The 27,801-nt window shown below is 42.6% G+C and overlaps 1 protein-coding gene across 1 annotated transcript in view; it reads right to left on the reverse strand.

The window, feature by feature from the left end:
• STK39 (serine/threonine kinase 39) overlaps positions 1 to 27,801 on the reverse strand; it is a 316,768-nt gene that overhangs the window by 181,622 nt on the left and 107,345 nt on the right. The window contains exons 7-11 of the mRNA XM_007452630.1: positions 21,861 to 21,970; positions 21,488 to 21,589; positions 18,914 to 19,047; positions 11,269 to 11,317; positions 11,101 to 11,166 (exon numbers count right to left, since the gene is read on the reverse strand). Of these exons, the coding sequence (XP_007452692.1) occupies positions 11,101 to 11,166; positions 11,269 to 11,317; positions 18,914 to 19,047; positions 21,488 to 21,589; positions 21,861 to 21,970 (461 nt within the window). The remainder of the gene's footprint in view (positions 1 to 11,100; positions 11,167 to 11,268; positions 11,318 to 18,913; positions 19,048 to 21,487; positions 21,590 to 21,860; positions 21,971 to 27,801) is intronic.

Raw genomic sequence — 27,801 nt, forward strand, 5'->3', positions numbered from 1 at the left:
GAAGGACGGATGAACCGCATGGGGTGCAGGGCTCGGGGTGTGGTACGAGGAAGCTCCACTGAAGAGGCGCTAGCGTTGGAAAGCTACAAGCTCAGGGAGAAGCCGAAACAGAGGGACCAGTACGTACACCTTCATGGAGAACACGCATGGGATTTCAGGAGTGTATTGGTAGGAAAGCAGAATCAGTAATTCTACAGGAGTGTGTCCAGGGTGAGGTGGCAAGTGGTTGAACGAAAGGCTGGAGACGAGGCCCAAACACAGATCACAGGAGCTTTGCGTGGTCCTTATCCTGCAAGTGACATGGACCTTAATCTATCAGCAGCAGGAACTTGAACCTTACCCTGTAATTGACAAGAGGCCATTGACTGGTTTTAAACCAGGGAGAAGGAACAATCAATCATATTAGGGTTCTGACAAGATCAAAAAGGCATCTGCTAAGTTTTTATACTAGTTTTTCTGCAACCATAGACAAATTCCTTTCCATTCTTCGTGGTTCATTTACTTTTAAAAGACATGGTATGCTAGTATTAGAGTGAGCTATAAAGCTGAATAAAGACAAACCACCTTAATGGCAGTCAGTACCTTGTATGTTAACAGTGATGCTCAGTGAATACCGGATGGGCAGACAGTGAGGGCCCCTCTCCTAGCACACACATGCCAGTTAAGTTTCCAAAAGTTAGGTGATGCACACAAGCTTTGGAAAAAGTTAGCAAATTTCCCAAAGGCAAAAATGAAGCACATAATGCACTTGAACACACAGGTCTCAAAAATCCAGCTGGATGTGAAATAAGGCCACTGATTCTGCCTATTCATTTCCAGTAACAGAAAACAATCAGTTCTCTACAAACTAAGTTGTACAAACACTATCTCTCACAATATTTTCAGAATGTATGTCATTATTTTTAAATTTCCAAAAGTGGACCTCCGAGATCTGTAAAAGTTTAAAACATTCTCTTAAGCAGTTGGTATCTTTAAAAGATACCTCAGGGCTTCCCCGATGGCGCAGTGGTTGGGAGTCCGCCTGCCGATGTCAGGGGACACGGGTTCGTGCCCCGGTCCGGGAAGATCCCACATGCCGCGGAGCGGCTAGGCCCGGTGAGCCATGGCCGCTGAGCCTGCGCATCCGGAGCCTGTGCTCCGCAACGGGAGAGGCCACAACAGTGAGAGGCCCGCGTACCGCAAAAAAAAAATACCTCAACCTGAAAATACAGACATTCGTCCTAAATTGGGCCACCAGGATTAGCAAATCACAATTTCCAGAGTGGATCCTTTCTGATCTAAGTCAAATGCTACCAGAAAGAGGCCACTTACCCAGAACATATGCATTTTTAAATTCAATTCACCAACTGAATTGAAAGTGATTTATGATGCTTTTTCCCCCTTGCTCTTTCCTCTCTCCTCCCCTCTGCCTAATTGACCCCCAGCACAAACACCACTCAAGTTCCTTACAGCAGGCATAGAGCAAAAGGAAGACATCCACAGCTGCAAGGGTTTTTATAGACGAGGAAGCAATTCCTGTCCAGAGACTGAGAGTAAATGAACTATTCTGATAGCGCCCCCTAGTGACCAAAATTACTTTAAGAACTCTACACGCTAAACTGATGAAAAGCAATGCATTTAAAATTTTAAAAATAGCAAACACATCAATGAGCTTACCCTCTGGGAACACCTGTCCAGTTAAACCAATAACATTAACCTCTGGCCAACTGTTCTCTCAGCTCTAAAATAGGAAAACTAACATCCCCAACCACCCTAGTCCTCTCCACTGTGAGCATGTGAGCTCCTCAATAAAATGTAGTCCCAAGCACATACAGCTATTTTTAAACAAGAGGAAGCAGAAAAGAAACACAAAGCAATAAGAGGACACGCACCCTCGGGCCTACTTGGATCATCAGGAGTGTTTCTGTTAAACCCATAACATACCTGGTGACGGGTACAGAGTTCTGTTCACTTCTGCTTCACAGGTATATACACTTTGACTCTCTCCTTCCCTATTTTACTGGCTCTGAGGAGGACTGCAGGGACCACTGAACCTTCTAGAACTTTCTGCCACCACCCAGAACGGTATTAGTTTGACCACAAAATACTGGAAGCTCTCAAATCATATCTTCAACACTGAGATTTTTCTTTCTGACATGAACTACGTAAAACATAAATGTTAGGTTACTGTGATATGTTAATAGAAAGTGTAATTTAAAATGAAATTGGTGGGCTTCCCTGGTGGCGCAGTGGTTGAGGGTCTGCCTGCTGATGCAGGGGATGTGGGTTCGTGCCCAGGTCCGGGAAGATCCCACATGCCCCAGACCAGCTGGGCCCGTGAGCCATGGCCGCTGAGCCTGCACGTCTGGATCCTGTGCTCGCTCCACGGCGGGAGGGGCCCCAGCAGTGAGAGGCCCACGTACCGCCAAAAAAAAAAAAAAAAAACTGAAATTGGTAATAACAAGAAGTACTTAAACCATCACCCTTCAACCTCCTGCCCAGTAAAACAAACAAACAAACAAACACCCCAACTGACTGAGGTGCCTAGGACTCGGTGCTAGTACCTAATAGTTCCTTAGGGGCCTAACATAATTTGGATCCTTCTACTCCAACCGAACCTGAGACCTTCAACCAAGCTGGAAACTTTTGCTCAGCTCCTGGTCCACAACCACAGAGAATTAAAAGCCATCGCTGCCCTCTACTGGGAAGACTTGAAACAAAACTAAAAATCCACCCATCAAGCATTTGACATCACCTAATTTCTTCTCTGGTTTCTTGATAATGTATAACCTTCAATATCTTATAAATGAATTATAAGATTCCAGGAGGGAAAAAAAAAAGCAAGTTTGCAAAAATTCAGTCATTTTCCCTCTTTATCGACTAAAAGGAAGAGACTAAATGATAGCAAACTGGGAGGCTGGCTTCGGATTCAGCCACTACATGACAGCATGACCTTGGTCTGGGCCCAACCACCCTAGGTCTCGATTTTCAGGCCTGCAAATTGAAGGACTGCAAACCAGGAGACATTTATGATCCTGGTTGCTCTTTTCCATTCAGATTTCAAAATATTCATAGCTTTTTCTTATTTTTTATTATTATTTGTTTTGGCGGTACGCGGGCCTCTCACTGTTGTGGCCTCTCCCGTTGCGGAGCACAGGCTCCGGATGCGCAGGCTCAGCGGCCATGGCTCATGGGCCCAGCCGCTCCGCGGCATGTGGGATCCTCCCGGACCGGGGCACGAACCCGTGTCCCCTGCATCGGCAGGCGGCCTCTCAACCACTGTGCCACCAGGGAAGCCCCATAGCTTTTTCTTAACCAGTCTTAATAATCTAACATATATGATATCCTCTGTCCTATTACTTAGGACTTCAATGATTATTATAAGTCTTCAATAATGAGATAGATGCAAACCAAGTGTTTTGCATGTGCATGAAGGCCCACAGTAAGTATGAGTTTCCCTCTCTCCCCTCCCCAGGTCCCCCCATTGACCATCTCCATGACCCTTTCCATTCCTGTAGTACATATTCTATGCCCATATCCTAAAGTATTTATTCTCTGCTACTCTTTCAATTTTCCAGGTCTTGTGATGCTTGCACTGTGTCCCCCACGGAAAGGTGAGTTTCACTGGCTGGACTGTGTCCTTTATCTGTCTGCACCTCAGTGTCCACTACTGGTAGCAGTGGTTGTAATGGTAGCAGCTGTTACAGCAGCAGCAGAAACAGCAACAGCAGCAGTTGGTGCCCCCAGCAGCAGCAGCAGTGAAACAGGTTACAAAAACTGGGGCTTCTCTGGTGGCGCAGTGGTTAAGAATCTGCCTGCCAATGCAGGGGAAATGGGTTCGAGCTCTGGTCCGGGAAGTTCCCACACGCCGCGGAGCAACTAAGCCCGTGAGCCACAACTACTGAGCCTCTGCTCTAGAGCCTGCGAGCCACAACTACTGAGCTCGTGTGCTGCAACTACTGAAGCCTGTGCACCTAGAGCCCGTGCTCCACAACGAAGAGTAGCCCCCGCTCGCCGCAACTAGAGAAAGCCCACACACAGCAACGAAGACCCAACGCAGCCAAAAATAAATAAATAAATTTTAAAATAATAATAATACCTGCCCTACCTGTCTTGGAGCACAATTGTTTAAAATAAATAAGGAAGCATATACAAAAGCAATCTAAAAGCTGTAAAAGGGTAACAGCTCTGTGTGCATTTAATTCTTACTATTCTTAGGCTCTTTACAAACACACATCCTGCACTTCACCCAGTAGAGGGGATTGCTACACGGAGGGGACGCCCTGGCCCTTACCCACTGTCAGTACTTTGATAGGGCAGAAAAGAACACGTGAAGACAGGTGAATAGGCAATGGTGATGAAATAACGAGCGTCATTCTTTCCTTCTTTCTGTAGGCTTCCATGGGCTCTTACTCCATTCCACCCAAAGCAACAGCAATAGAGAAACACCCACATCACCCATCCCCACCTGCCCGCTACCAGGCCGCTTTCCTCACTCCCTGTTTCACTACATATTTCTAAAATGCCTGTCTCCTATACCTGCAAAAATTATTCTCCTTATTTACATGATAGTCATGGCATCCACTGTTGGACTGAGCACCCACTATGAGTCAAACACAGCACCAGACTCCCTGGGAAGATCATCTCTCACCCCCAGGGCAGCACAACGTCTGTGTCCTTGGCTCCATTTGACAGATTAGGATCAGAAAGATTAGGCAGCTCACCCAACAAAGGACACAGATCCAGCTGTTTCTGCTTCTAGATCCGGTGCAGAGTCTGGAGCAGCATCATTGCCACCTCCCACCTCAATCTGAACGTCACACGCTAGCAAAGCGTTCCTTGTCTGCAAGATTGCTCAGAAATCATGGAAATCCTATCATTAACATCCTATGAATGCACAACCATAATGACACCAAGCAGGTATGTTTCCTTGTAAAAGGACTAATGACCCAGGACATTCACTTTACTTTTTAATGTTTAATATAAAGAAGGAATGTAATGTTAATGAATTCTTCCTATTAAGAGGTAATTGTGTTTACACTGAAGAAGCTGGCAGATACCTCCTTCCGCGTGCGGCAACATCACCAGTAAAGGACTAAATCAACATGATATGCCAAGAGGAACGTGGCATCACTTCCTAGATATTGCCGTCAAAAATGCATACACTGAATCAAATCGTGAAGAAATATCAGACAAACCCAAACTGAGGGACAGTCTATAAAATAACTGTCCTGTTCTCTTCAAAAGTGTCACAGTTGTAAAAGGAAAAGAAAGACTATTCCAGATTAAAGGAGACTAAAGGAGACATAACAACTACATGATTCTGGATTGGATCCTGGACCAGGTAAATGACCAATGGCAAAATTGGCAAATTTGGTATGAGACCTGAAAATTAATCCTGTCACTGTTAGTTAATCTCCTGATTTTGACAATTAGACTGTTATGTTAGAGAATGTCCTTGTTTTTAGAAGATACACACTGAAGTATATTTAAAGATAATGGCCATCATGTCCATAGTTTTGAAACATTCCAAAAGAAGGAGTGAGAGAAAATATATACAGAAATGTCTGTACTATTTTGGTAACATTTTTGTAAGTCTGAAATTATTTCAAAACAAAAAGTAAAAACAGTAAAAGTTATCAATGCACGCCAAGTATTAAATAAATGTGAGTTGTAATATTCCTACCTACTGATTCCTAAGCACACACACAGGAGGATCAAAAGGAACCAACAGGGCTTCCCTGGTGGCGCAGTGGTTGAGAGTCTGCCTGCCGATGCAGGGGACACGGGTTCGTGCCCCAGTCCGGGAGGATGCCACATGCTGCGGAGCGACTGGGCCCATGAGCCACGGCTGCTGAGCCTACGCGTCCCGGAGCCTGTGCTGCGCAATGGGAGGGGCTGCGCAATGGAGGGGCCACAACAGTGAGAGGCCCGCGTACCACAAAAAAAAAAAAAAGAACCAACAGCCTTGCATCCTTAATATGAAAGCAATCTTAGAGACTGATATAAGAAATTCTGGTACCCACAAATACCACCCTAGTTTTTCCAACTCACAGTGGTTCCGCCCAAATGTAGCAGTGATACAATACCCCTTTCCTCCTTCTGATAATCACTAACCGTTCCTAAGTTCTCAATTTCATAATTAAGAATTCAAACCAAAACTCCTCCAGTGACTCCACTTCCCATGAAAACACAGGCCACCATAATAAAAAGATACACTGTGTATTACGTTTCCCCACCTCATCCTTTCTCTGGCCAATACACATTTGGCTAAGTGGCTGGCATTTAGACATCCCTTTGCCCCTGCCCTGCACTGCATCGATGGGTTTTAGCCACACAAAAGTATATGATATGAGTGTGAGTGTGGTGACTCAAGGTTCATTTTGCTAACGTAAAACAGAGACATCAGCCAACTCGGACACTTAGACGTTCCTAGAGAAAGTGCACACAGCCTGAAGAATCTGCATTTGATTCTAACAGAATGACTTACACCTCCTCCACCCAGTGATTCCAGTAGCGTAAATGGTGGAACACCTCGCGGTCAAGCTTTCAAACCTCAAAAGATGGCTGGAGACAGGCCGCTAAAAAGCCACATGAGAAGGACTAATGGCTATGAAGCCTTTTCTTCTCATGCACAAGGATAAGCGAAAAGTTGAAAAGAAGTTATACAGCTGAACTTCACCCTGTTCTCACGGGTGATTATTAGCACGCTCTCATTTACAAGTTACAGAGTGTGCTGAGGTCCAGAAACATCAAATCTCCCATTACCCTTTATCACATTCCTAGGGTCAGACAGAATTTCTATTTCACAGACAGAAAAATCAAGGCAAAAGAAAATTAAGATGATCCCTAAACAACACTACCTTTTAGCAAAAGAACCCAGAATGGACCAAATAGGCTGCCTTCAAGAGAAAAAAAAAACAAAAAACCCCACAAATATCCCTGATTTCTGCAATTAATACATCCAATAAAAAAATCATTTTATGTCACTAAATTACCAGAGAAGCCACACTGGCCCGTTTCTATTTTTTAATATTTTTTTCCTGATTTACAGGAGTCACTGGGGATGCAGGGAAGATCATATACCCACATGGAATTATGTGGCTCTCAACTAATGCTTCACATCCTGGGCAAACATGAATACAATTAAGCCTCTGTCTCTGTCGCACCAAAAGACCAGGTTGATGGGCTCCATAGGACCTCCTGAGAGCAGCTACAATACCAGTCCTTCTCTCTCTTAAATATGAGAGTTATTCATGTCACTGAAAAATAGCTCTTAATACTGACTACCATGAAGGAAGAGAAGCAGAGACTATGGTTTATGACAACAAATTTCAAATCAACATGGTTGCCTAAATATCCAGAGCTTGGTCAACAGGCCCAGCTGTCACGTAAACACTGGAATATCAATGAACTGACTGTTCCTGTTTTAAAAACAACAAATTGAGGTGACAAAAGTCAAGGGACCAACATCAACAGTTATCGTCTAAGGAACAAATCCCCACCAAGAAACTAGAGCACCATCAACTAGTGGGCACCATAGCAAATAGGAAGGGAGACAGCTGAGCAGATGCCCATAAAGACAAGTCCAAGGATGAATAACACAAATAATACTAAGGACTCCCCTGTATCAACTTTTAAATTAAATTTACTTAAACACTGTAAGGACCTAAGACAAGCAAAGACATACTGCCACCAAGGTTTTCAACGCACATGGCAATTAAAATAATATTTACTTCCTAGTGGCCAGTAAGCCTGAATGAGGAGTTTGAAACAAGGAACAGTATGGTTGCTTATCAACATCATGAGTCCAGGGGAATGAGGGCAGTTTGTCTATTATTAACAGGAAGCCTAGGAACAAAGTATATGCCAAGCAACTGGGGGGTTCAAGTGAGAGACAGAGTTTCAAATAATCTTTCCTTGGTACACTGAAGCATGTGTTCATTGAGTCAGCAGACATTTTGTGAGCACTTACTATGAACGAGACACACACTGACTGATGCTGACCAGGACAGTATACGTGCCACGGAACCTACTGGCAAGGAGTAGAGTATAGCTGATAACCAAAGTGCACTTTAAAATGAGAATTATGACAGGAAAACAGCCAACTTAATGAAGCTGGAGAGCCAGAATAGCATTATTATGGGCCCCTGTCTTCTCTATTAAGATGTTTAAAGAACTAATTTACATTCTCCCTTTCCTCCTTTGTGTGACTCTCAGATGTGTGGCCATTTTCCATTAGAAGGGACGGATGACAAAACAATCCCTGAGGAGCTAGTAAAAGGGCAGAAGACATGCTCGGAAAATCATAATTCCCGAAACTCTGGCTGCTTATTGTTTAAGATACGTGCAAAATGGAATTTGGAATGCACAACACACTAATATGTAATAAATAATCTAAATTTAAAAAAAAAAAAAAAAGGAGAGAAAACAAAGTGAGAGCCTGAACAGATTCCTCATTGATGGAATCTCAAAGGAAAAGAATGGGTTATATAGTAAGAACTATAGATGGTTCAAGTTTCGCTGGAGTTTAGAATACAGTTGACCCTTGAACAACACGGGTTTGGAGAGCACAAGTCCATTTATACATGGATTTTTTTCAACAGTAAATACTACAGTACAACACGACCCACAATTCATTGAATCCGCAGATACAGAGGAACCACACATACAGAGGGCCGACTATAAACTACTCTGATTTTTGACTGCACAGAGGGTTGGCAGGTTGTTCAAGGGTCAACTGCATAAAGCGGGAAGTTGAAATGGTGTCATGAATTCAAGGCTAAGGGGCTTGGATTTTATTTGATAGGAACCTTTCTTTTTTCCCCATTTATTTCCTTTTGTTTTCGTTTAATTTTGGAAACCACTTTTGAGCAATTAAGCGCCACGATTAGAAAGTTAATCTTGCACTAGGTGTCTAAGGAGGAATGGGGTGGGGGAGAAGAGCAGTTAGAAACCCACTGCAAAGGTTCAATTAAAAACAGGAGGGGGCTTCCCTGGTGGCGCAGTGGTTGGGAGTCCGCCTGCCGATGCAGGGGACGCGGGTTCGTGCCCCGGTCCGGGAAGATCCCACGTGCCGCGGAGCGGCTGCACCCGTGAGCCATGGCCGCTGAGCCTGTGCGTCCGGAGCCTGTGCTCCGCAGCGGGAGAGGCCACAGCAGTGGGAGGCCCGCGTACCGCAAAAAAACAACAACAAAAAAAAACAGGAGGAAACATTCCAAGCAACGTTGCAGAGGGAAACGTGGAGAGGACCTGGAGTGGGTTTAGATGGGGAAGACAAAGAAGGAGGCCTAAAAATCATCCCTGAGCTCTGAGGTCGGGTGGCTCAGAAAGCAGCAGAAAGCACAGGGAGATGAGGTTTGGGAGGGAAGACACACAGTTTGCAAACACTGCACAGGGGGCTGAAGGTGTGAGGTTGGAGCTCTGGGAAGGATGCAGGCCTGGGAAAGTTCCTCCCGGGAAACAGCGACAGGATGAGATCAGCGGGAAACCATAAACAATGTCCTTTGGGGACACATACTGTACAAATCAATGGCTTTCTAACAGCTTTCTTCAACTCTGGTTGGCGTTTTAGTTATCTGATCAAAAGGCCCCATTGCTAGACTCCGACACCCCAGAGAAGTGCTCCAGGCACCTCCTTCAGCCCTCTGGATGGAGCCCTCGCACTCGGTTGGGCACTTTGACTTTCTGTTGCCTCGAACTGAAGCTTCAGCTTCTCCGTGCTGCCCCGTGGGATGTGCCACTCTGATGGACCATCACTAGAGGTTCACTTTTCCCTCTGAGCTGTCCCAGGGGCCTACTGTGGCTCAGGGCTGTGCAGTCAGCACAGCAATCCCCCATTCCTGGCCCAGGCCCACAGCCCGGGAACCAGCCCACTCCAAAGGATTCTGCAGGCCCAGGAGAGGGGCTCGATACCCACACAGAATGGGTCATTTCTTGAAGTCTATTTTAAAATCTATTTAAAGCAATTCTAAAGCATCAGCTAAATGTGTTCCATACCCAATGTTTTCGAAAGGGCAACGTCTGGAAGTTAACAGTCCAAGTTACCCACACCTAGGCATGATGAGATGCAATCTCTCATGCCTATTTCTTGGTCAATTTTATTTACAGAGCAGACAACTCAGATTCGTATCACCTCTCCCTGTAACTATTAATTGTAAAAAGGAAAACAAAAAACAAAGAAGCTTCCTCTTTCTAAATCTGTTGACTACGTCAATATGTTAAATTATAAATATCTAATATAATTTTCAAATCAAACTAAACCAAACCAAACCAGAGGTTAAATTTTGTTAGGTTTCATACCATGATGAAATCTGTAATAACAAATAAATAAAACTCTGGGTAAAAGCACATAAATAAATAGACTCACACATACATACCACTTTAAAAAAATCTAAATACTAGAATGCAAAGTTTTTCAGGTAATTATTAGCATAATTTAGTTCACACAGCGTAGACTACAAAAAAATACATGGGTCTTTTATGAGCAAAGAACCTATATCCCACAGATATTTAAAATAACCATTAAAAACAAAAGTTTTGGACTTCCCTGGTGGCGCAGTGGTTGAGAGCCTGCCTGCCAATGCAGGGGACACGGGTTCGGGCCCCAGTCAGGGAAGATCCCACATGCCACGGAGCGGCTGGGCCCGTGAGCCATGGCCGCTGAGCCTGTGCTACGCAATGGGAGAGGCCACAACAGTGAGAGGCCTGCATACCGTACAAAAAAAACCCCAAAAAAGTTTTGTTTTTCGTTTTGTCATTTCAAACTGATTTAAAATGACTGTTCCTCTTCAGTAAAATCCCCTCCCTCCCCCGCCCCAAAAGATATTCAAAGATATTTTACTTCTCCAGTGTTTAAGCCTCAACACAAGGCCCTCCCCTCTGAGCTTCCTTAAACAGGCCGATAAGTGGAAAGATGAAGTCATTTGAGCTTCACACCCAAACACACAGCAGCAGGCTGAGATAACCAAAAGGCTCAGTTATCTGAGTAATCGCTGGTCAGATAACCTCTACATAACAAATCCTGAGTATGTGGAAAATCGTTTTCCTATTTTTCTGTAGGCTCCATTTCCGTGGATGGGGAGCAGCTCCCACTGGGGCAGGAGGGCTCATGGCACTTACCTTTTTGGCTCTTTGGGCTATGTCTGGTGTTCTTGTAAGCAGCTTCTCAATCAGGTACTCTCTGTTCTGCAAAACAAATATTCCCAACAGTTTAACATCAAATACAAGACACTGAAATTCATAGTGATTTCAAAATAGCAGATTTACTTGGGTTTTTAAGCATGTTACCTTGGCTTTCTGGAAGAATTTGCATTTTAAAAGTTCTGCTGCTGTGGGCCTGAAAGATCAATAATAAATTAGAGTTGAAACAATGACCACTCAATAAAGACACTGCCTTGACGAAACAAGTTAATCCTAGAGTCTTTCTGGAAGACCAGTTTCAGGAATAGCAAAGCCACAGACTAAATTAATCATAAGCTGGCACCAAATTACATGGTGCCAATTTTCCACTTCCTTCCAAACGCCTCTACTGCAAAACTGCTCCTCCACATAAACTCCTGTAAGTGAAATATCTGGGGCATGATCGGTCTTCCATCCTTCATCCTTACACTTCACTAAGTGAATTCAGTGTTTCTAAAAGGTGGCAGACTGACACATCTGTGAGCTAAATCCCTGTATTTATTAAGAAGCAGTACAAGCTGCGATACGACCCTATCGAAGAAACTGTGTCCACAGTGTTCTATGACTCCCCAAGAGCAGCAGTTTCTGCAAGGGGACCATGCAGCATGTGTACGAGCCCTGTCTGGCCACCGAGTAACCCGGTCTCAAGTGTCCATGGACTATTGTTTTTCAGGGGAAGGTAATTAATAGAATGGTGATGAACAGAATGCAAATTCACTTACAAGCATTATGGGATTGGTCTGATTGTTTCCTCATGGTGTCATTTAACTAGTTTCTCTGTACTGTATTTCCCATAAAATGCAAGTTGGGTCTGAAGGCTTGGCTAGGTTGACACAAGCATTTGGGGGAAGAACACGTCGTGGATGACACACATCTTATTGCAGCATGTGGGAGGCACATAATGATAGGTTATTTCAGCGGGAGGGATGCTAAGTTTAACCGCGTGGTCCCCAGGCCCAAGATCTCTCCATGGTAAAGGTAAGTTTTCGCCACTGCAACTGGCAAGTATTCTGCTGGATAATACATCGCCACGATATGAATATCCTGTTCCGGAGAAACTTTCACCTGATGATTTTTGCATCTTTGCCTTAAATAATTATTTCACTGGAGGTGGCAGAACACTGATTTTCTACTTCTCTCATTCCTTCTACGTTTAATAACTGGCACTCTTCCATAAAGAATAGCTTCTTTCATCAATAGTTCCCGCAGCCACGCAGGAAGAATCACATATACCTAGAGGATAGGACAGCCAGCAAGACAACTGGTCTGATCTCTTCAAAGAGTCGGTGTCATAGAAGAAAAGGGGAGACGTGAGGGGACTGTTCTCGATTAAAACAGACTTAAAGGAACATACAACCAAGGCAACACATGCCCCTCTCCTGAGTCCTGATTTGAACGGGACGGGGAGAGGCTGCAAGAGACATTTAGAGAGACAGGTGAGTGTGCTAGGTAGAGGACAATTTTAGGAAATTACTGTTCATTTACTTAGTGTGGAAAAGCACTGTGGTTACGTAGGAACGTGTCTGTATTTGGAGGGAATGCAAGCTGAGGTATTACATCTGTTACTTATTTTCAAACTGTTCAGCAAATAAAATGTGGGTAAATAGGGACAGCAGATGTGGGAAATGTGAATAATTGCTGAATCTCAGTGTTGGTGTAGAAGCAAACACTGTACAATATTTGCACCTCTTCTGTATGCTTTAAATTTTTCATAATAAAAAACTGGGAGGGAAGAGGGAAGCGTGACTGAATATCATTAGGTCTCCTCTCAGGCAGTGACTGCCAAAGGGATCATGACTATTGTGTTAAGGGGATCCAAGTTTAAAGGGAGTCCTCACACTTGAAGAGATTGGAAACCAGTGCTTTGAACCAGGAAGCTCCATAAAAAGGTTTCCAGGGACAAAACCCAAGCGTATAAAAGAATTAGGAAACATCATTAAGTGCAACGGTATACAAACTGTGTTAAGTCTGCAGGGGCCATAAACCGTATTTCTGCGCAAAGAAATTTTCTCTTTCAATTGTTACTGCTCTTTTCCTCAATTTCAAGTGGAACACTGGTTAGGGGTACCTAACAAAGAACCCCAAATCGCCATAGCCACTGCAACCAAGAGCCCCTAACTGCTAACTGTTTGGAGTAAACAAAGGTCTAAACGACAGGTGGGCCACGCTTTACATTTTGTGCTCCGTATCCCTTGGTAAGCTGGTTCAAATTCATGAATTTGTACCTTGGACCTTGTTTTTGGACCTTGTTTACCACGCACTAGAACTAAAAAGGATAACCGAAGTGATTTAACTTTGGTTGTCTCTTTAATGTAGACTACTCTTAGTGATTATTGGCCAAGTTTTGGGCTTCCAGCTACTCCAAACTCATCATTTCATTCTCTCAGTAAATATATATTGAGCATCTGCTGTTTGTCAGGCATCATGTTAGGTGCTAGGCCCACTCTAATGACTATGACAGACATAAATACTACCCTCAGCAACTTACAATCTGGCAGATAAGAGAGTGTGCTGTCAGACTGTAAGAGGAAGGTCAGAACATTCAAACACATGAATTGTGTTTGGGGAAAGGAGAGGGCTACTGCGAAAACATATGAGAGGAACCATTACGCAAGGGACTGACCATGGTTGGTACCTTACCATATGAAACCAAATTTTAAAAACCAAGAGGCATACAAAATAACTTAGATTTAACTTTTTAGAGTGAAAAGAAAAGAAACCTAAGAAAATCAAGATGATGAAGGAACTCAAGGCCACTCTTTTGGTAGAAACCCTCATCCCCTCTGGTCAATAGCGTTAAGAAACAGCCTCCCGGTGAGTCTGTCTGCCACTTCTCTCTTCCTCATTCCAACCAATCACCCACACTGCTCCCTAGCTGGCTTCTAAACGAAAACAATTTCTTATCCCTCCTAATGGATTTCAGTGGCCTGAGACCCCGACTCCTCCTGCCCCACTTCCCATCATGCCCCACGTGAACTCTATCCTCCAGCTACAGTGGTGGTCTCTGCCATCTCTTGCTCTTTCATGACAAAGCACACGCTGCTTTTCTTGCTTTAGAATGTTTTGTGACCAACTGGCATATCTTTGTTCGTCAGTCAAGAACCCATTTAAATGCCATCCGTCTTCAGAGGTGTTTCTCCCAGGTCCTACAAGTAGCGGAATTCATTGCTCCCACCTTGGTGCTCACACACCAATCCACCAAACTTTGCAATAATCTGTTCCTCTATCTCCCTGCCTCCACCCCACTAGGTTATAAGCCTTTCCAAGAAAGGGACCACAGAGTATTCATTTTTTTATATCCCCAAAGCCTAACACAGAGCACAAAACTGCTACAGCTCAGTTTCATGCTATAAGCAAATGTGGGGCAAAAATGATGCCACTAGACACTGGAGCCCCAAACCACAGCTTCTGGAGCCAGAGTTAGTCAGCACTCTAAGCATCTACTCAGTATGGTAGAGAGCAGGAGAATGATGTAATGAAAATAAGCCTCAGGCTAACAAAAAAGAAAAGGCGAGGGATGTGTCTGTGTACAGGAGGCACTGAGGAGGGGGGCCACAGACAACCCCCTCTCTCCTCCGCACCCCACCTCCTCCCTCCTCAACCCAGGGTCAAGTGTAGGACCCATGTAGAGAGAAGGCTGGGGAATGCCAGGCATACCTGGAGACACAGGGCTGGGAATACTTTCCCTTCACCAGCAAGGCCATTTCTATAGTAACCAAAACTGTAAAGGGGAAAAGCATGCTGCAGAGAAAACTCTTTCCTTTGGACTCCACCCTCAGCCTTCATCAACAGATACAGAAACACAATGACATGAGAAAGGAGAAGTGGTTTAAGAAGCCACACTCCTTTTTTAACAGGCTTAATATTTATGTTAAATAATACGTAATTTCTACTCTATACAGAGAACTAAATAGGAGGTGTTGAATTTTGGAGTTGAATCCTACATGTGCCAAACTATCTCCATAAAAGGCACGGAAAAGTGGAAGTGGAAAGAATGAGGAAAATGAGGAAGGGAAGAAAGTGATTAGAAGGTATGAGAGAAGCCAAGATGTGTGCTGCCCATCTGATTTTAGGGTTTTTGCGTGTTTTGTTTGTTTTAGTCTTATGCTATAGAAATTACTAGCGTAGGGTTAATGTGGAACCATCAGTGCTGCCTGCCTCTTAGCCAAGTACTACAGAAGAAAGAATTCTGCAAGTGCCATTCTGTCTTACACGTCCACTAACAATTATCAAGCAATACAATATAATGTAAACACAAATACCATTTTACAAGAAATGCTAAAATGCTATACCAGCAACCAAAATGATGGCCCAGGCTTTGAATAATGATTCAATTTTAAATCCTTAAAAACAATGCGAAAGTCTACAAGTACCAACATTCTCAGAAGAAAATCCCTTAAAGGATTCTAATACATATGGATGAACCAAAGTCCACTGAGACTTAAAATAATTTTCAAAGGATTCAGGATGAATGTGATACAGTTTAAATAGAAATTAAAATGCAAATTTTTAGAACTAACAATACATTGACCTTTGGCAGAGCTGCATTTCTCACCCCAACCCTTCCCTCAGAAGAAATATTCCAAGTTTTATTTGTTTCCAGTGGATTTATCTGTGCAACATCCACCCCTTTATTGCTCAAAAAAAATGATAGTTACTTTTATAGTTGTCATCCACATGAAGTATATAACCTCCAAGATTAAGGCTCATTTTTTTTAAGAATAGCAAAATGTTCCGCTGTGCAAATATAAGCAAATCTTTACCTATGCAAATGCAGGGCACAGACTTGGATGAGGCAAACAGCTCTGACACCCAGCTCTCAGGCAATAGGAAAGTTCCACGAGCTCTCAAAGTTGACAGAAAGCACAGTTCCTTCTCAGCTAGCCTGAGGGCTCCAGCATAGGAATGATTCTGTCCTGGTCACTGTTCCCCTGTGATATATGTTTTCATTCATTGCTAAAAAGGTACTCAGCAAGACCAGGATTTCAGTACTAGTCAACTGCTTTTAGATTACAAGCAGAGGATCTATATGCTGGCAACAGAAATAAATACAATGATCGAAACTCTTGCCTTCACTCCTCAACCCACTCCAATCTGGTCTGGTTCCGAAACTCTTTTCAATGAGTCCAAATCATCCCCAAATTGCAAGCTCCCAATTGTTTGCAGGTGTTCAAGAAATACCACTGAGTACGTAATACAGACCAGTCACTGTGGACAAAAAGAAAGACAGAAAGATGAGAGGCACAGATTCTCCTTCTAAAAAACTCAGAAACTCATGAGGAAATTGAATATGTAAGTCAATAAATGTACACAGTGTGATAAGTGCTACAAGAGACATATCATCAACATACTGCAGGAAACTCGAGGTTGCAACAACTCTACTTGGTCAGGAAGAAAAGGCAAATAATGAATGGCAATCTCAACTTCCTGAATACTTAGGAATGCTCCAGCACTGTTCTCTGCTTTAAGGGCATCATCTCCATCCTCATAGCAACCCTATGACGTGGTGTTATTAGGCCCATTTTACAGACAAGGAAACTAAGTCATGCAGATGATGTAGGGCTAGGAATCGCACCCAGATATATCTAACTTTGAGAACCTGGGGCCTTTGAACTAAGTACTGAAAGACAGGTAGAAGGGGGATAGGAGAAGAGGAAAAAATCTTTGGACAATATAAACAAAGGCAGAGAAGATAAGAAATACTCGCAGGTTTCTTTCAGACCTGAGCAGCAATTAGATGTTAACTTATTAATTCAGTCATGAATACATATTTTTTAATTGCATCCTGTATAATAAATAATTCAACAATTATAATATTGCTTTTTTCCATTCTCACATTTCCTGAATCTTTTTTCCCCAAACTTCCCACGTCGTGTCTTTTCATTACAAGAAAAAAGTCACCTGGGAAGTTTGTGCACCAGTGACACTCTCTGTTTGTTATAGAGGACAACTGCACAATAGTGAGAACAGATCACATTATACAGAAAATATCTAACAGAAGTTCTTAACCTATTAATACTTTGTAAATCAATAATGTTACCAAGAGAACACTCTGAGGGAAAGATGTTGTGAGAATTCGAATAAATTCTGTATGGCTCTCTTCTAAAACTTTCGTTGTTATTATTGTTGTTATTTGGTGGGGTGGTGGGAACCTGATATTTGAGCTCATATAATAAATAAAAACTGGAAAGACTTTCAAGATTATTGAGAAGTAAGGATGGCTTGTTAAATATAATGTATGATGGTCTAATCTATTTTGACCAAATTATAAGTCTCCTAAAGAAATATATTTATCAGTTAGTACACTAACAGTTCTACCCTGCAGAATAATTTTTTCAAAGAGCTGGAATCTTGCGGCATTACACATCACCACTAGGTGGAATCTCAACTATTCTGAGAATCTCAAAGACCATCAGTCACAACCCAGTCCTTCTAAAGGGGAAAACGAGTTCTCTCACTGGGCTTTTAGAGCATCAAAGTCTGTCTCCTTGGTGATGCTAAAAACTTACGTTTGGAGATGACACCAAATACAAGGGGAAGGCAAGCAAGTGTTGCACCCCTTTTAAAATAAATAATTTCAAGATGCTTAACAGCAAAGAGTCTTTAGAACTGGCTCCATGAGAGAGGTAACTAACTGATATAGAAAAGATTCAAGGCAAATTCAGTAAAATGTAAAGGAATGAACAGAGTTGCTACAAAGAACAGGTAAAATAATGCAAACTATGTTTATTCTAGAGAAGGGTAGCCTGCTCAAACAGTGGATCACTGTATGAAGGCAAAAGGCTTAAGTTTCATAAAGAACTTAAGGATAAAGGAATCCTTCGAAAAGCAGGGTCCTTCCCTGAAAAAGGAAGTTCCAAAAGAGAAGCCAGTTTTTATGTTTTAGAACGTTAAGTATCAAGTTGGAGTCCTGGGTGGATGAGGGTAGCCAGTAACTTCTCAGCAGCCTCTCCAGGTGTGTAATCCAAGTTCACCTTACGTTAGGACAATGCAGCACACAGCCAAGCACTACAAAGGGACTCTCCCCAGCCAAGGTTTATGCTCAGTTCATGTCATTAATATTCTCCTTCAAGTGACAAAGGACACTGGGCTCTACTATCACTACCCAGGATATTTCAAACTCACAGAAATGAAGAAGAAACAAAACTCAGAAAACAGACATACCACAGTGCAGGGCAATAACCCAAGAATAAAGAGCAAATACTAAAGTTAATTTAAAACCATTTGCTTCTATTTATACGATTAATCTTTCGCATGTTAATCTTCTTTACTGATAATCTTTTAAACAGCACAAACAACTTGTTCTGCAACTCAAAGGAAGCTCATGCAAAATTCAACAGCTCTGCCTGGTTTAGACTGGAGCTGGCAGGATATTCAAATCCTGAGAGGTCAGCGCAACCTGCACAGTGCAGAATATTAGCTCAGCTTCTGAATTCACCACTGCCAATTGCTTTTGATTTCTGTTTTACTTCACTTCCTTTGATGACAGAGCCCATACCTAACAAGCACAACCAATCTTACTAACACGGAAAATTTTCCTCTGCCTCTTCCTCGTCCTCACTCACTTCTCTCCCTTTTGGACCCAAGCTTCCACTAACAGGTTGGAAATCTGGGGACCAGAGCTGGATTTCCCTTCAACTGGATAGAACTAAACTTCAGGACTCCTCACACAGCCCTTCCCCATCCACAAACCAAGCTTTGTCATAACCCCACCCAGTCATGATCACTCACTCATCCACTCAGTTTGACATACCTTTTGGAGGGATCTTTCTGAAGACACAGTGAAAGTAATTTTCTAAAGGACTTGCCGTACTTTTTCATCATCTCCTTATCCTCTACTCCCGTTTCTAAAGTGGGTGGATCATTTTGCAAAGTCAACATCAACACCTGCAGCAGAAACAAACAGGACAGGATCTCAGGACAGCAGTTGCTACAACTGAGTTTTTCATTTTTCAGCAAAGCCTCAAAGACCCTCCTTGACTAGGTACAAATGTGCTTCCCCATGATTTTCATCTTCTAGAAAGTGTGCATTCAAAGTATTCAGTTCCCTTTGCAAATCTGTTCACGTGCCCTTTAACCTTTTTGTTATTCCACTGACAGAACTTACAAAATCTGCTCTGTGTTAAGAGTGCTCTCCCAAAGGGGCCAGGACAAGGGCTTCCTGGGAACTAGCTCTCACAAGCCCTGCAGGAGCACTTAGCTCCAGCACCAGCTTAGTGCAGGCTGTGCTCTGGCTGGGAAAGGGGGCAGTGGAGGGTAGAGAAAGAGAGGCCCAGAGCAGCAGGGAATGTTCACGTATACAGGTTATTCCTAAGTAAGGGACCGCCTGTACTCAAGGCTTCTTTAATACATTACCAGCCCTAAAAATAAATCCACAACATCCCAAGAGGTAACACATGGTCTCCCTTTTTCTTTTTTAAATGAAAAAATGTACCGAAAACTGCTTAAAAGCTTGGCAAAACTGAGACAGTAAGACACTGAAAGATAGCTAGGACACAAGTGAGTTACTAAAAACCATAACCAGAACAAAAGTCCATGCTGCTTTTGGAAAGGGACAAAACAAAATCAAAACACAGGTTTCACATGGAAAAGGTAAAAAATTCCATTCTTTCACACTAACGTCAAAATTATGTTTTTTTTAAAAAAGTGTAGAATTTGTAGCAAACTATTGACCTATAAAATGAAAAAATAACTCATTAATGCATAAACCAGCCTTCATTTATGCAAATGCTATACATGCCAAGACACTGTTCAAACATTTTCAGATGCGTGAACAGATGAAGGATTAAAGTGACAGTTTATTGTTTGTGGAGGATAATAGCAAACTGAAGAAAAGTGGAAGATCTGTGAGATTTTAAGAAAAGTCCTGCAGGACTTTAGGCTAGAATTAGCAATGTGACTGGATTCAAGTGAAAAACACTAAAAAGTAAGGAAAGAAAGCAAACAAGAAATAAGAAAAAATAATAGAGAAAAACCAGATGAAAGAAAAGTCCTCAGCGCTGTTTCAGTGCTTTTTCCCCAAAAGGTCACTTCAATTGTTTACACCTCAATTTAAAATTTTCTGCTGACAAAATCAGGTGTGTACACACAACCCCCAAATCTTAACTATTTTAAAAATATGTATATAAATATATAGAGAAAAACAATGTAATGAACTACACTAAAACTTTAATAGGGATTGTCTGTGGTTGATGAGATTATGGATGATTGTTTTCATCTTTATTCTTATTTGGACTTCCAAATTTTCTACAATAAGAACGTATTAACTTTTTAATCAGTAAAATCATTTAACTTTTTTTTTATCCTCAGGTCTTTTTTTTCCCTAAATCCTCTTAAAGCTTTTCCAATAAAATCCTAGGAAAAAGTTGAAACAAACATGGACCATATTCTCTGTAAAATACCTTCATAATTTCCATTCAACTATGTCAGCCACAAAACAAAATCCATTTGGGTAAATTAGCCCTGATTCCACCACCTCAAAACTAACAGAAATAATGATGTAGGCTAGTTAAAAGAATAACAAAAATAGGGACTTCCCTGGTGGTCCAGTGGTTAAGAATCCATCTTGCAATGCAGGGGATGCCAGTTCCATCCATGGTCAGGGAACTAAGATCCCACATGCTGAGGGGCAACTAAGCGCCACAACTAGAGAGCCTGTGTGCTGCAACTAGAGAGAAGCCTGCGCACACACCACAACGAAGTGAAGAGCCCGCGGGCCACAACGAAAGATCCCGCGGGCCGCAACTAAGATCCCATGCAGCCAAATAAATAAATAAATATTTTTAAAAATAATAACAATAAAGAGTAACTTCCAAAGAAATAAAATAACAAAAAATCTAAAAATAGTATCCAAATGTATGTTAGTTCCTAAAAACACTGGGCTCCCTTATTTCAGATGAGTCATCAACATGACACTATGAGAACAGGAGTGAAATGTTACAGACCATGGGGAAAAAAAGGCCTGAAAATTTGGGAAATCCATCTGTAAAGATGATATCACTATAATCTATTTTTAGATTTTTCTTGGGGAGCTGGGGGTATTCTGTGATAGAGTAATGACCAGCATCTGTCTCATCATCAACCTCCATCAACCAATCTGATCACATTCTTCTGGGCTAAGAAAGTAAAGCAAGCTTCAAAGCCGGGAACTGTGCTACTTTTGTCCCACTCTGTCTGCTGAGAGCATCAGATAACATTTAACTTGGCTGCATCCCTCCATTAATTCCCCTTGGGTCTAAGAGAAAAATGACTATGTTTAAGAGAATTAGAGAATGGATTCTGTTAAATCATATTTCAAACCCAACATAATATTTCCAATAGCAATTACTTTCATAGGAGGATATTTGTGATAAGGCGCTGCTCCTGTGGCTAGTTCAATGGCAGTTATTCCAAAACTCCACATGTCAGCCTTGAAGTCATAGCCTCTCACCTAAGAAGGGAAGCAGGAAAAAAAAACACAATTATACAGCCGGCCTGTAATACATGACGAGGTCCATATTATGTCAAAAGTCCATGGCTGTGTGTGCACAACCTTGAGATTACTTTGCTAAGGCCCAGCAATCGGGAATTAAATCTTGCATGATGCATTCTAGTAAAATGAGTGATTTGAACAAAATGTTAGTGTACTAATGATATGTACTGTACAACTATACTATGTCAATCAAAACATCACTTTTATTTTATTTATTAATTTATTTCACCTGCTCCATGACTTCAGGGGCCATCCAACACGGGGTGCCAACGAATGTTTTTCTTACTTTATTCCGGGTAACATCACCCCCTGTTGCTAAGAAAGCACTTACCCCAAAATCTGAAAGGAAAAAAAAAAAAAACCCTTATTTTAGGTAAGACATTATGGCTTACAAATTCTGCCTTTAAGAACATCTCTTTTCCTGATGGGCCTCGCAATGGTGATGACTTGCTCCAAACACTGTGGAGCTCTCTCAGCCATATAGCAGGGCAGTCCTTCCACCCACCGTCCCCTACACCAGCGTTCCCCAACCTTTTTGGCACCAGGGACCGGTTTCATGGAAGATGATTTTTCCCCGGGGGCAGGAACGGCCGATGGTTCAGGCGGTAATGCCAGCCAGAGCAATGGGGAGCGGCAGATGAAGCTTCGCTCACTTGCCCACCCACCCCTCACCTCCTGCTGTGAGGCCGGGTTCCTAACAGGCCGTGGGCAGGTAGCGGTCCGAGGCCCGGGGGTTGGGTACCCCTGCCCTACACTTCAGAGAACGCCCTCATCACAGGTTATGGGTCAGCAAGCTCACCAGTCCAAAAGCTCAGCATATCATTTTATATTTTCTACCAAAAAGGTATCACGAGTCATAACTAAACATAAAAGATTACAATAAAAATAAACATACCTTTCCAAAGCCCTAAATTAAAGGATCTTAGCTTTTAGCTAAGATTCATTTTAGAAAATCATTTATAAGAATAGCACCAAAGGTAGTAAAACTAGCATGTGTTTCTTTTTGTTTTCTTTTATCATGATTATTTTCTAGCCTCTTTAATTTCACATCATCAATGTTTGGGGAGTGGGTTTCTTCCTTGAAATAAAGGATGAATAACATACAACTTCCACATTCCCATGCCCTTCCTTGAACAGTGCTCTGTAACACTTTAGCCAAAATCATAATGGCAAATCCACAAACCCAGGTACATAAAGCCAACATGCCCAGTTTTGCCCACACGTAGCAATCAACACAAAGGATAAGCCCAGTCAGTAAAGACTGGTTTTTTTTCAACGTTTGCTTTCTGGAGAATTTTCATAGACATAGATGGAAAGGTTTGTAGAATGAAATAATACTCTTCTTGACATCCATTATATATTAGAAGTTCTTCTTGTGAGGACATGAATTAATTAAGCATACTGTATACGTGCATGCATTTATGCAAAAATTATGTCTGTATATGTGAAAGTAGAGAGAGAATAGCCAGTGATTATTAATGCATGCATTTGTGCTTAGAGTTTTACTAATGGTTAAAATTAGTAAGTTAAACTACCAACTACTTAGGGCTAGTACAGACCTACCAGTAAGAGCCAACTCAAGGGCACCTCAATAGAAAGCTGGTAAACAGTTATAAAAAAGGGATGTCAACACCTCAAAACACTGCAGCAGATTATGCAGTGTGGACCCCTTCAAACTACTCTCACATGACTCTTCTTTGCTGGCCCCCTTTGGTGATTGCCAGGATGATGGCAATTACCAAAGAACAATGTCAAGTACAAACCAAGGTCAAATATTAGCATTTGCGTTAGATCTACATTATTGTTATGTAATAACACTGGAACCAGTTCCCTGAGTTGAAATCTGTTGCCTGTTCCATTTTATTTATGTTTAAATTTACTCAAATCCCAATAGGATTACAACTTCAAGTAAAAGGAATAAAAATTGACAAAGGGCATCTTTATTCCAACTGCTACTCTCGTGTTAACAGTGAGCAAAAGTATATTCTGAAAATGCTTTATAATTTAATTTGCATGTATGTGCTGAACTCTATTTGAACTCTTATATTACAGTCAGAAAAATCAAGCTTTCTGAAAAGAAACCTCTGAAACCACTGAAACAGTCTCCTTCAGGTAGGAGGAGATAAAATTCATTCTCTTACAGAAGAGCTAGGTCAGCTTAATCATTTGTAAGTATCTACTATATTTGGCTAGAGGAAGAGACAACATGATAGGGCTTTCGAAAATATAAATTTCAACCTCATTTGTATTTCGGAAAAGAAGTTTAACAGTGAATCCAACATTCTGTTCTTATTAAAATAATTTTGTAACATGATAATAATAAATACATATCATCTGTAAATAGTTAAGGATATGGGTAAAAGCTGTTTTAAGGAAAAATAAATTCTTTTCCATGCAGTTGAAGCAATTCTACACCCCAAATATACATATATCTTCCTAAAAGATATAATCTAGACAAAAATCCATTGTTAACATTAATTGTTTTTAATTCCTTAAAATTACCATCTGATGGGACTTCCCTAATGGCACAGTGGTTGGGAATCCGCCTGCCAATGCAGGAGGACACGGGTTCGAGCCCTGGTCTGGGAAGATCCCACATGCCGCGGAGCAACTAAGCCCGTGCGCCACATATACTGAAGCCTGCACACCTACAGCCCGTGCTCCGCAACAAGAGAAGCCACCACAGTAAGAAGCACGCACACCACAAAGACGAGTAGCCCCCACTCGCCGCAACCAGACAAAGCCCGCACGCAGCAACGAAGACCCAAGGCAGCCAAAAATAAATAAATAAAAATTAAACAAAAAAAAAACAAAAACATCTGATTACATTAGACCTTTTAAAGCTGCAAAAACAGCTGAGAGAGATGCATAGTTGCAATTCATTATTGACAATACCTCTTCAATGTATTTTCCCGATTCACATTTGTATTCAGACTCCACTTAGAACACTCACTTTTAAGTCATAAACAGACGGTTAAACGTCTTTAAAGCTCAGAAGAAAAATTCCAGAAGCAGAAAACACCAATCCTAACATCTACTCACCCTATGACTACAGAATAAATGTACAATTTGCTCATACGTATGGCCAGTGTATATAGAAAAAGATTTATATGTACTGTGAAAGAGAACTTTTGGACTGAACTTTGTAGGGTGCTCGTGTAAACAGAAAGACGGGTATATTCTGTGGAGACAGCTTACACGTGACAAGAGAAGTGGAGGTGGCAGAGCAGAAAACAGTGAAAAGCGCCCTCGATTGCTGAGGGGGACCTCCAGATAGCCCAGGGGAGTGGAGCCATATACGTGTGGGTCAGAAACCATGAACATTTCTCTGGCAACATGGAATCAAAGGCTACAACATCAAGTTAGCCAGCCTCAAGGAATAACTGCATCTCAAATCAGAAAGAGTGATAAATTCTTTTCCATGCAGTTGAAGCAATTCTACACCCCAAATATACATATATCTTCCTAAAAGATATAATCTAGACAAAAATCCATTGTTAACATTAATTGTTTTTAATTCCTTAAAATTACCATCTGATGGGACTTCCCTAATGGCACAGTGGTTGGGAATCCGCCTGCCAATGCAGGAGGACACGGGTTCGAGCCCTGGTCTGGGAAGATCCCACATGCCGCGGAGCAACTAAGCCCGTGCGCCACATATACTGAAGCCTGCACACCTACAGCCCGTGCTCCGCAACAAGAGAAGCCACCACAGTAAGAAGCACGCACACCACAAAGACGAGTAGCCCCCACTCGCCGCAACCAGACAAAGCCCGCACGCAGCAACGAAGACCCAAGGCAGCCAAAAATAAATAAATAAAAATTAAACAAAAAAAAAACAAAAACATCTGATTACATTAGACCTTTTAAAGCTGCAAAAACAGCTGAGAGAGATGCATAGTTGCAATTCATTATTGACAATACCTCTTCAATGTATTTTCCCGATTCACATTTGTATTCAGACTCCACTTAGAACACTCACTTTTAAGTCATAAACAGACGGTTAAACGTCTTTAAAGCTCAGAAGAAAAATTCCAGAAGCAGAAAACACCAATCCTAACATCTACTCACCCTATGACTACAGAATAAATGTACAATTTGCTCATACGTATGGCCAGTGTATATAGAAAAAGATTTATATGTACTGTGAAAGAGAACTTTTGGACTGAACTTTGTAGGGTGCTCGTGTAAACAGAAAGACGGGTATATTCTGTGGAGACAGCTTACACGTGACAAGAGAAGTGGAGGTGGCAGAGCAGAAAACAGTGAAAAGCGCCCTCGATTGCTGAGGGGGACCTCCAGATAGCCCAGGGGAGTGGAGCCATATACGTGTGGGTCAGAAACCATGAACATTTCTCTGGCAACATGGAATCAAAGGCTACAACATCAAGTTAGCCAGCCTCAAGGAATAACTGCATCTCAAATCAGAAAGATTGTGGTCATCCTGGTAACGAAAAGGCTCTCACATCTTTTGAATCCATCCAGTTCTCTCCTTCCCCATTGTCAGTGCCTTGGTTTAAGCCCAAGAGTCCTGGGGCAGCCCCCGAGGTCACCACCTCCCTGCTTTCCCCAGACCAGCCTGCAGCAGCCAGGCATTTCTATGTCACAGGCCTGATGGCTCCTTAAAAGTCTTTAAACTCTTCCTGTTACCCCCAGGATAAAGTCAGAATCCCTCAGAACAACATGCAAATCTGACTCCCCTTTCCTCTCCCGCCTCATCTAACACTACTCCCAAATTCCAACCTTGGCATCATCCAAGTGCATTGTTCCCTCCAATAAGGGGAGGACCATCAGCAGAGGACACTTTGCTGGTCCTTATTAATGACAGAAGCGGGCTTCCCTGGTGGCTCACTGGTTGAGAGGCCACCTGTCGATGCACGGGACGCGGGTTCATGCCCCGGTCCGGGAGGATCCCACATGCCGCAGAGCGGCTGGGCCCGTGAGCCATGGCCGCTGAGCCTGCGTGTCCGGAGCCTGTGCTCCGCAACGGGAGAGGCCACAACGGTGAGAGACCCGCGTACCGCAAAAAATAAATAAATAAATAAAAATTTAAAAGTAACTAACAGGGGGCTTCCCTGGTGGCGCAGTAGCTCAGAGTCCGCCTGCCGATACAGGGGACGCAGGTTCGTGCCCCGGTCTGGGAGGATCCCGCGTGCCGCGGAGCGGCTGGGGCCGGGGGCCATGGCCGCTGGGCCTGCGCGTCCGGAGCCTGTGCTCCGCGGCGGGGGGGGGCAGCCGCTGAGCCTGCGCGTCCGGGGCCTGTGCTCTGCAGCGGGAGAGGCCACAACGGTGAGAGGCCCGCGTACCGCCAAAAAAAAAACAAAAAAAAACAAAAAAATGACAGAAGCATCTTTGGCATCCTGACTCTTGGTGCCTTGTATGGTTAAGTTTGATGTACCTTCATCACCTTTCCCTCATTTGTGGCATACGATTTAAGTGACTTTGGGAATTGTCTTGTTTTGATATGTGAACACTAAGCCCTGTGGAGGACCTGCAGGCGTTTGGGGTGCAGCTACCTGATTTAGCAAGTAGCAGATCTGCCAGGAAATAGCACAGCCCCAAGGAACCAAGGCAGGATGCTCAGTGGTTAGGCTGAAGACTAAGCTATTCCCCAACTGTGTGACTCCAGCAAAGCACTTAACCTTTCTGGAGCTCTGTTTTCAGGCTTCTTGGTTATGCCTGTTTTTACATTATTTTCACATTTATAACACCCCTCTACTTCTTTTTACCATGGATAAATATGCTTTATAATAATTGTTAGGTAGATCAATAAGCTACTGTTCTCTGCCCTTACAACTGGGCTGAGGGGATAAGCATTAACGTTTTTATAGTGGTAGATATAAAATATGAGAAGGACATGCTTCCTGACCTTAAGAATATTACCATCAAGGAGGGAGAAGGCATGAAACAGAAGGTGTAGAATCAAACGCTATGCTCTGCTGTCCGTGTAGAAGTGGAAGAGTTAGGACTGTAATAGCCATGAAAGACTCCAACTCGAAGTGGGCCTTGGACCTGGCCTTGAAGATGAGGCTGAGTGTTGGACAGATGAGCCCAAAAGGAAGTGACATTCCAGACAGAGAAGCAGCATGAGCAAAGCACAAGTGTTGAGCCAAGAAGAAAAACGGTCTGACAGCTGCATGGCTCAAAAACTCAAATACTTACAGGGGCCC

Source organism: Lipotes vexillifer, unplaced genomic scaffold, assembly GCF_000442215.2.
Source record: "Lipotes vexillifer unplaced genomic scaffold, Lipotes_vexillifer_v1.1 scaffold454, whole genome shotgun sequence".
Taxonomy (NCBI): Eukaryota; Metazoa; Chordata; class Mammalia; order Artiodactyla; family Lipotidae; genus Lipotes; species Lipotes vexillifer.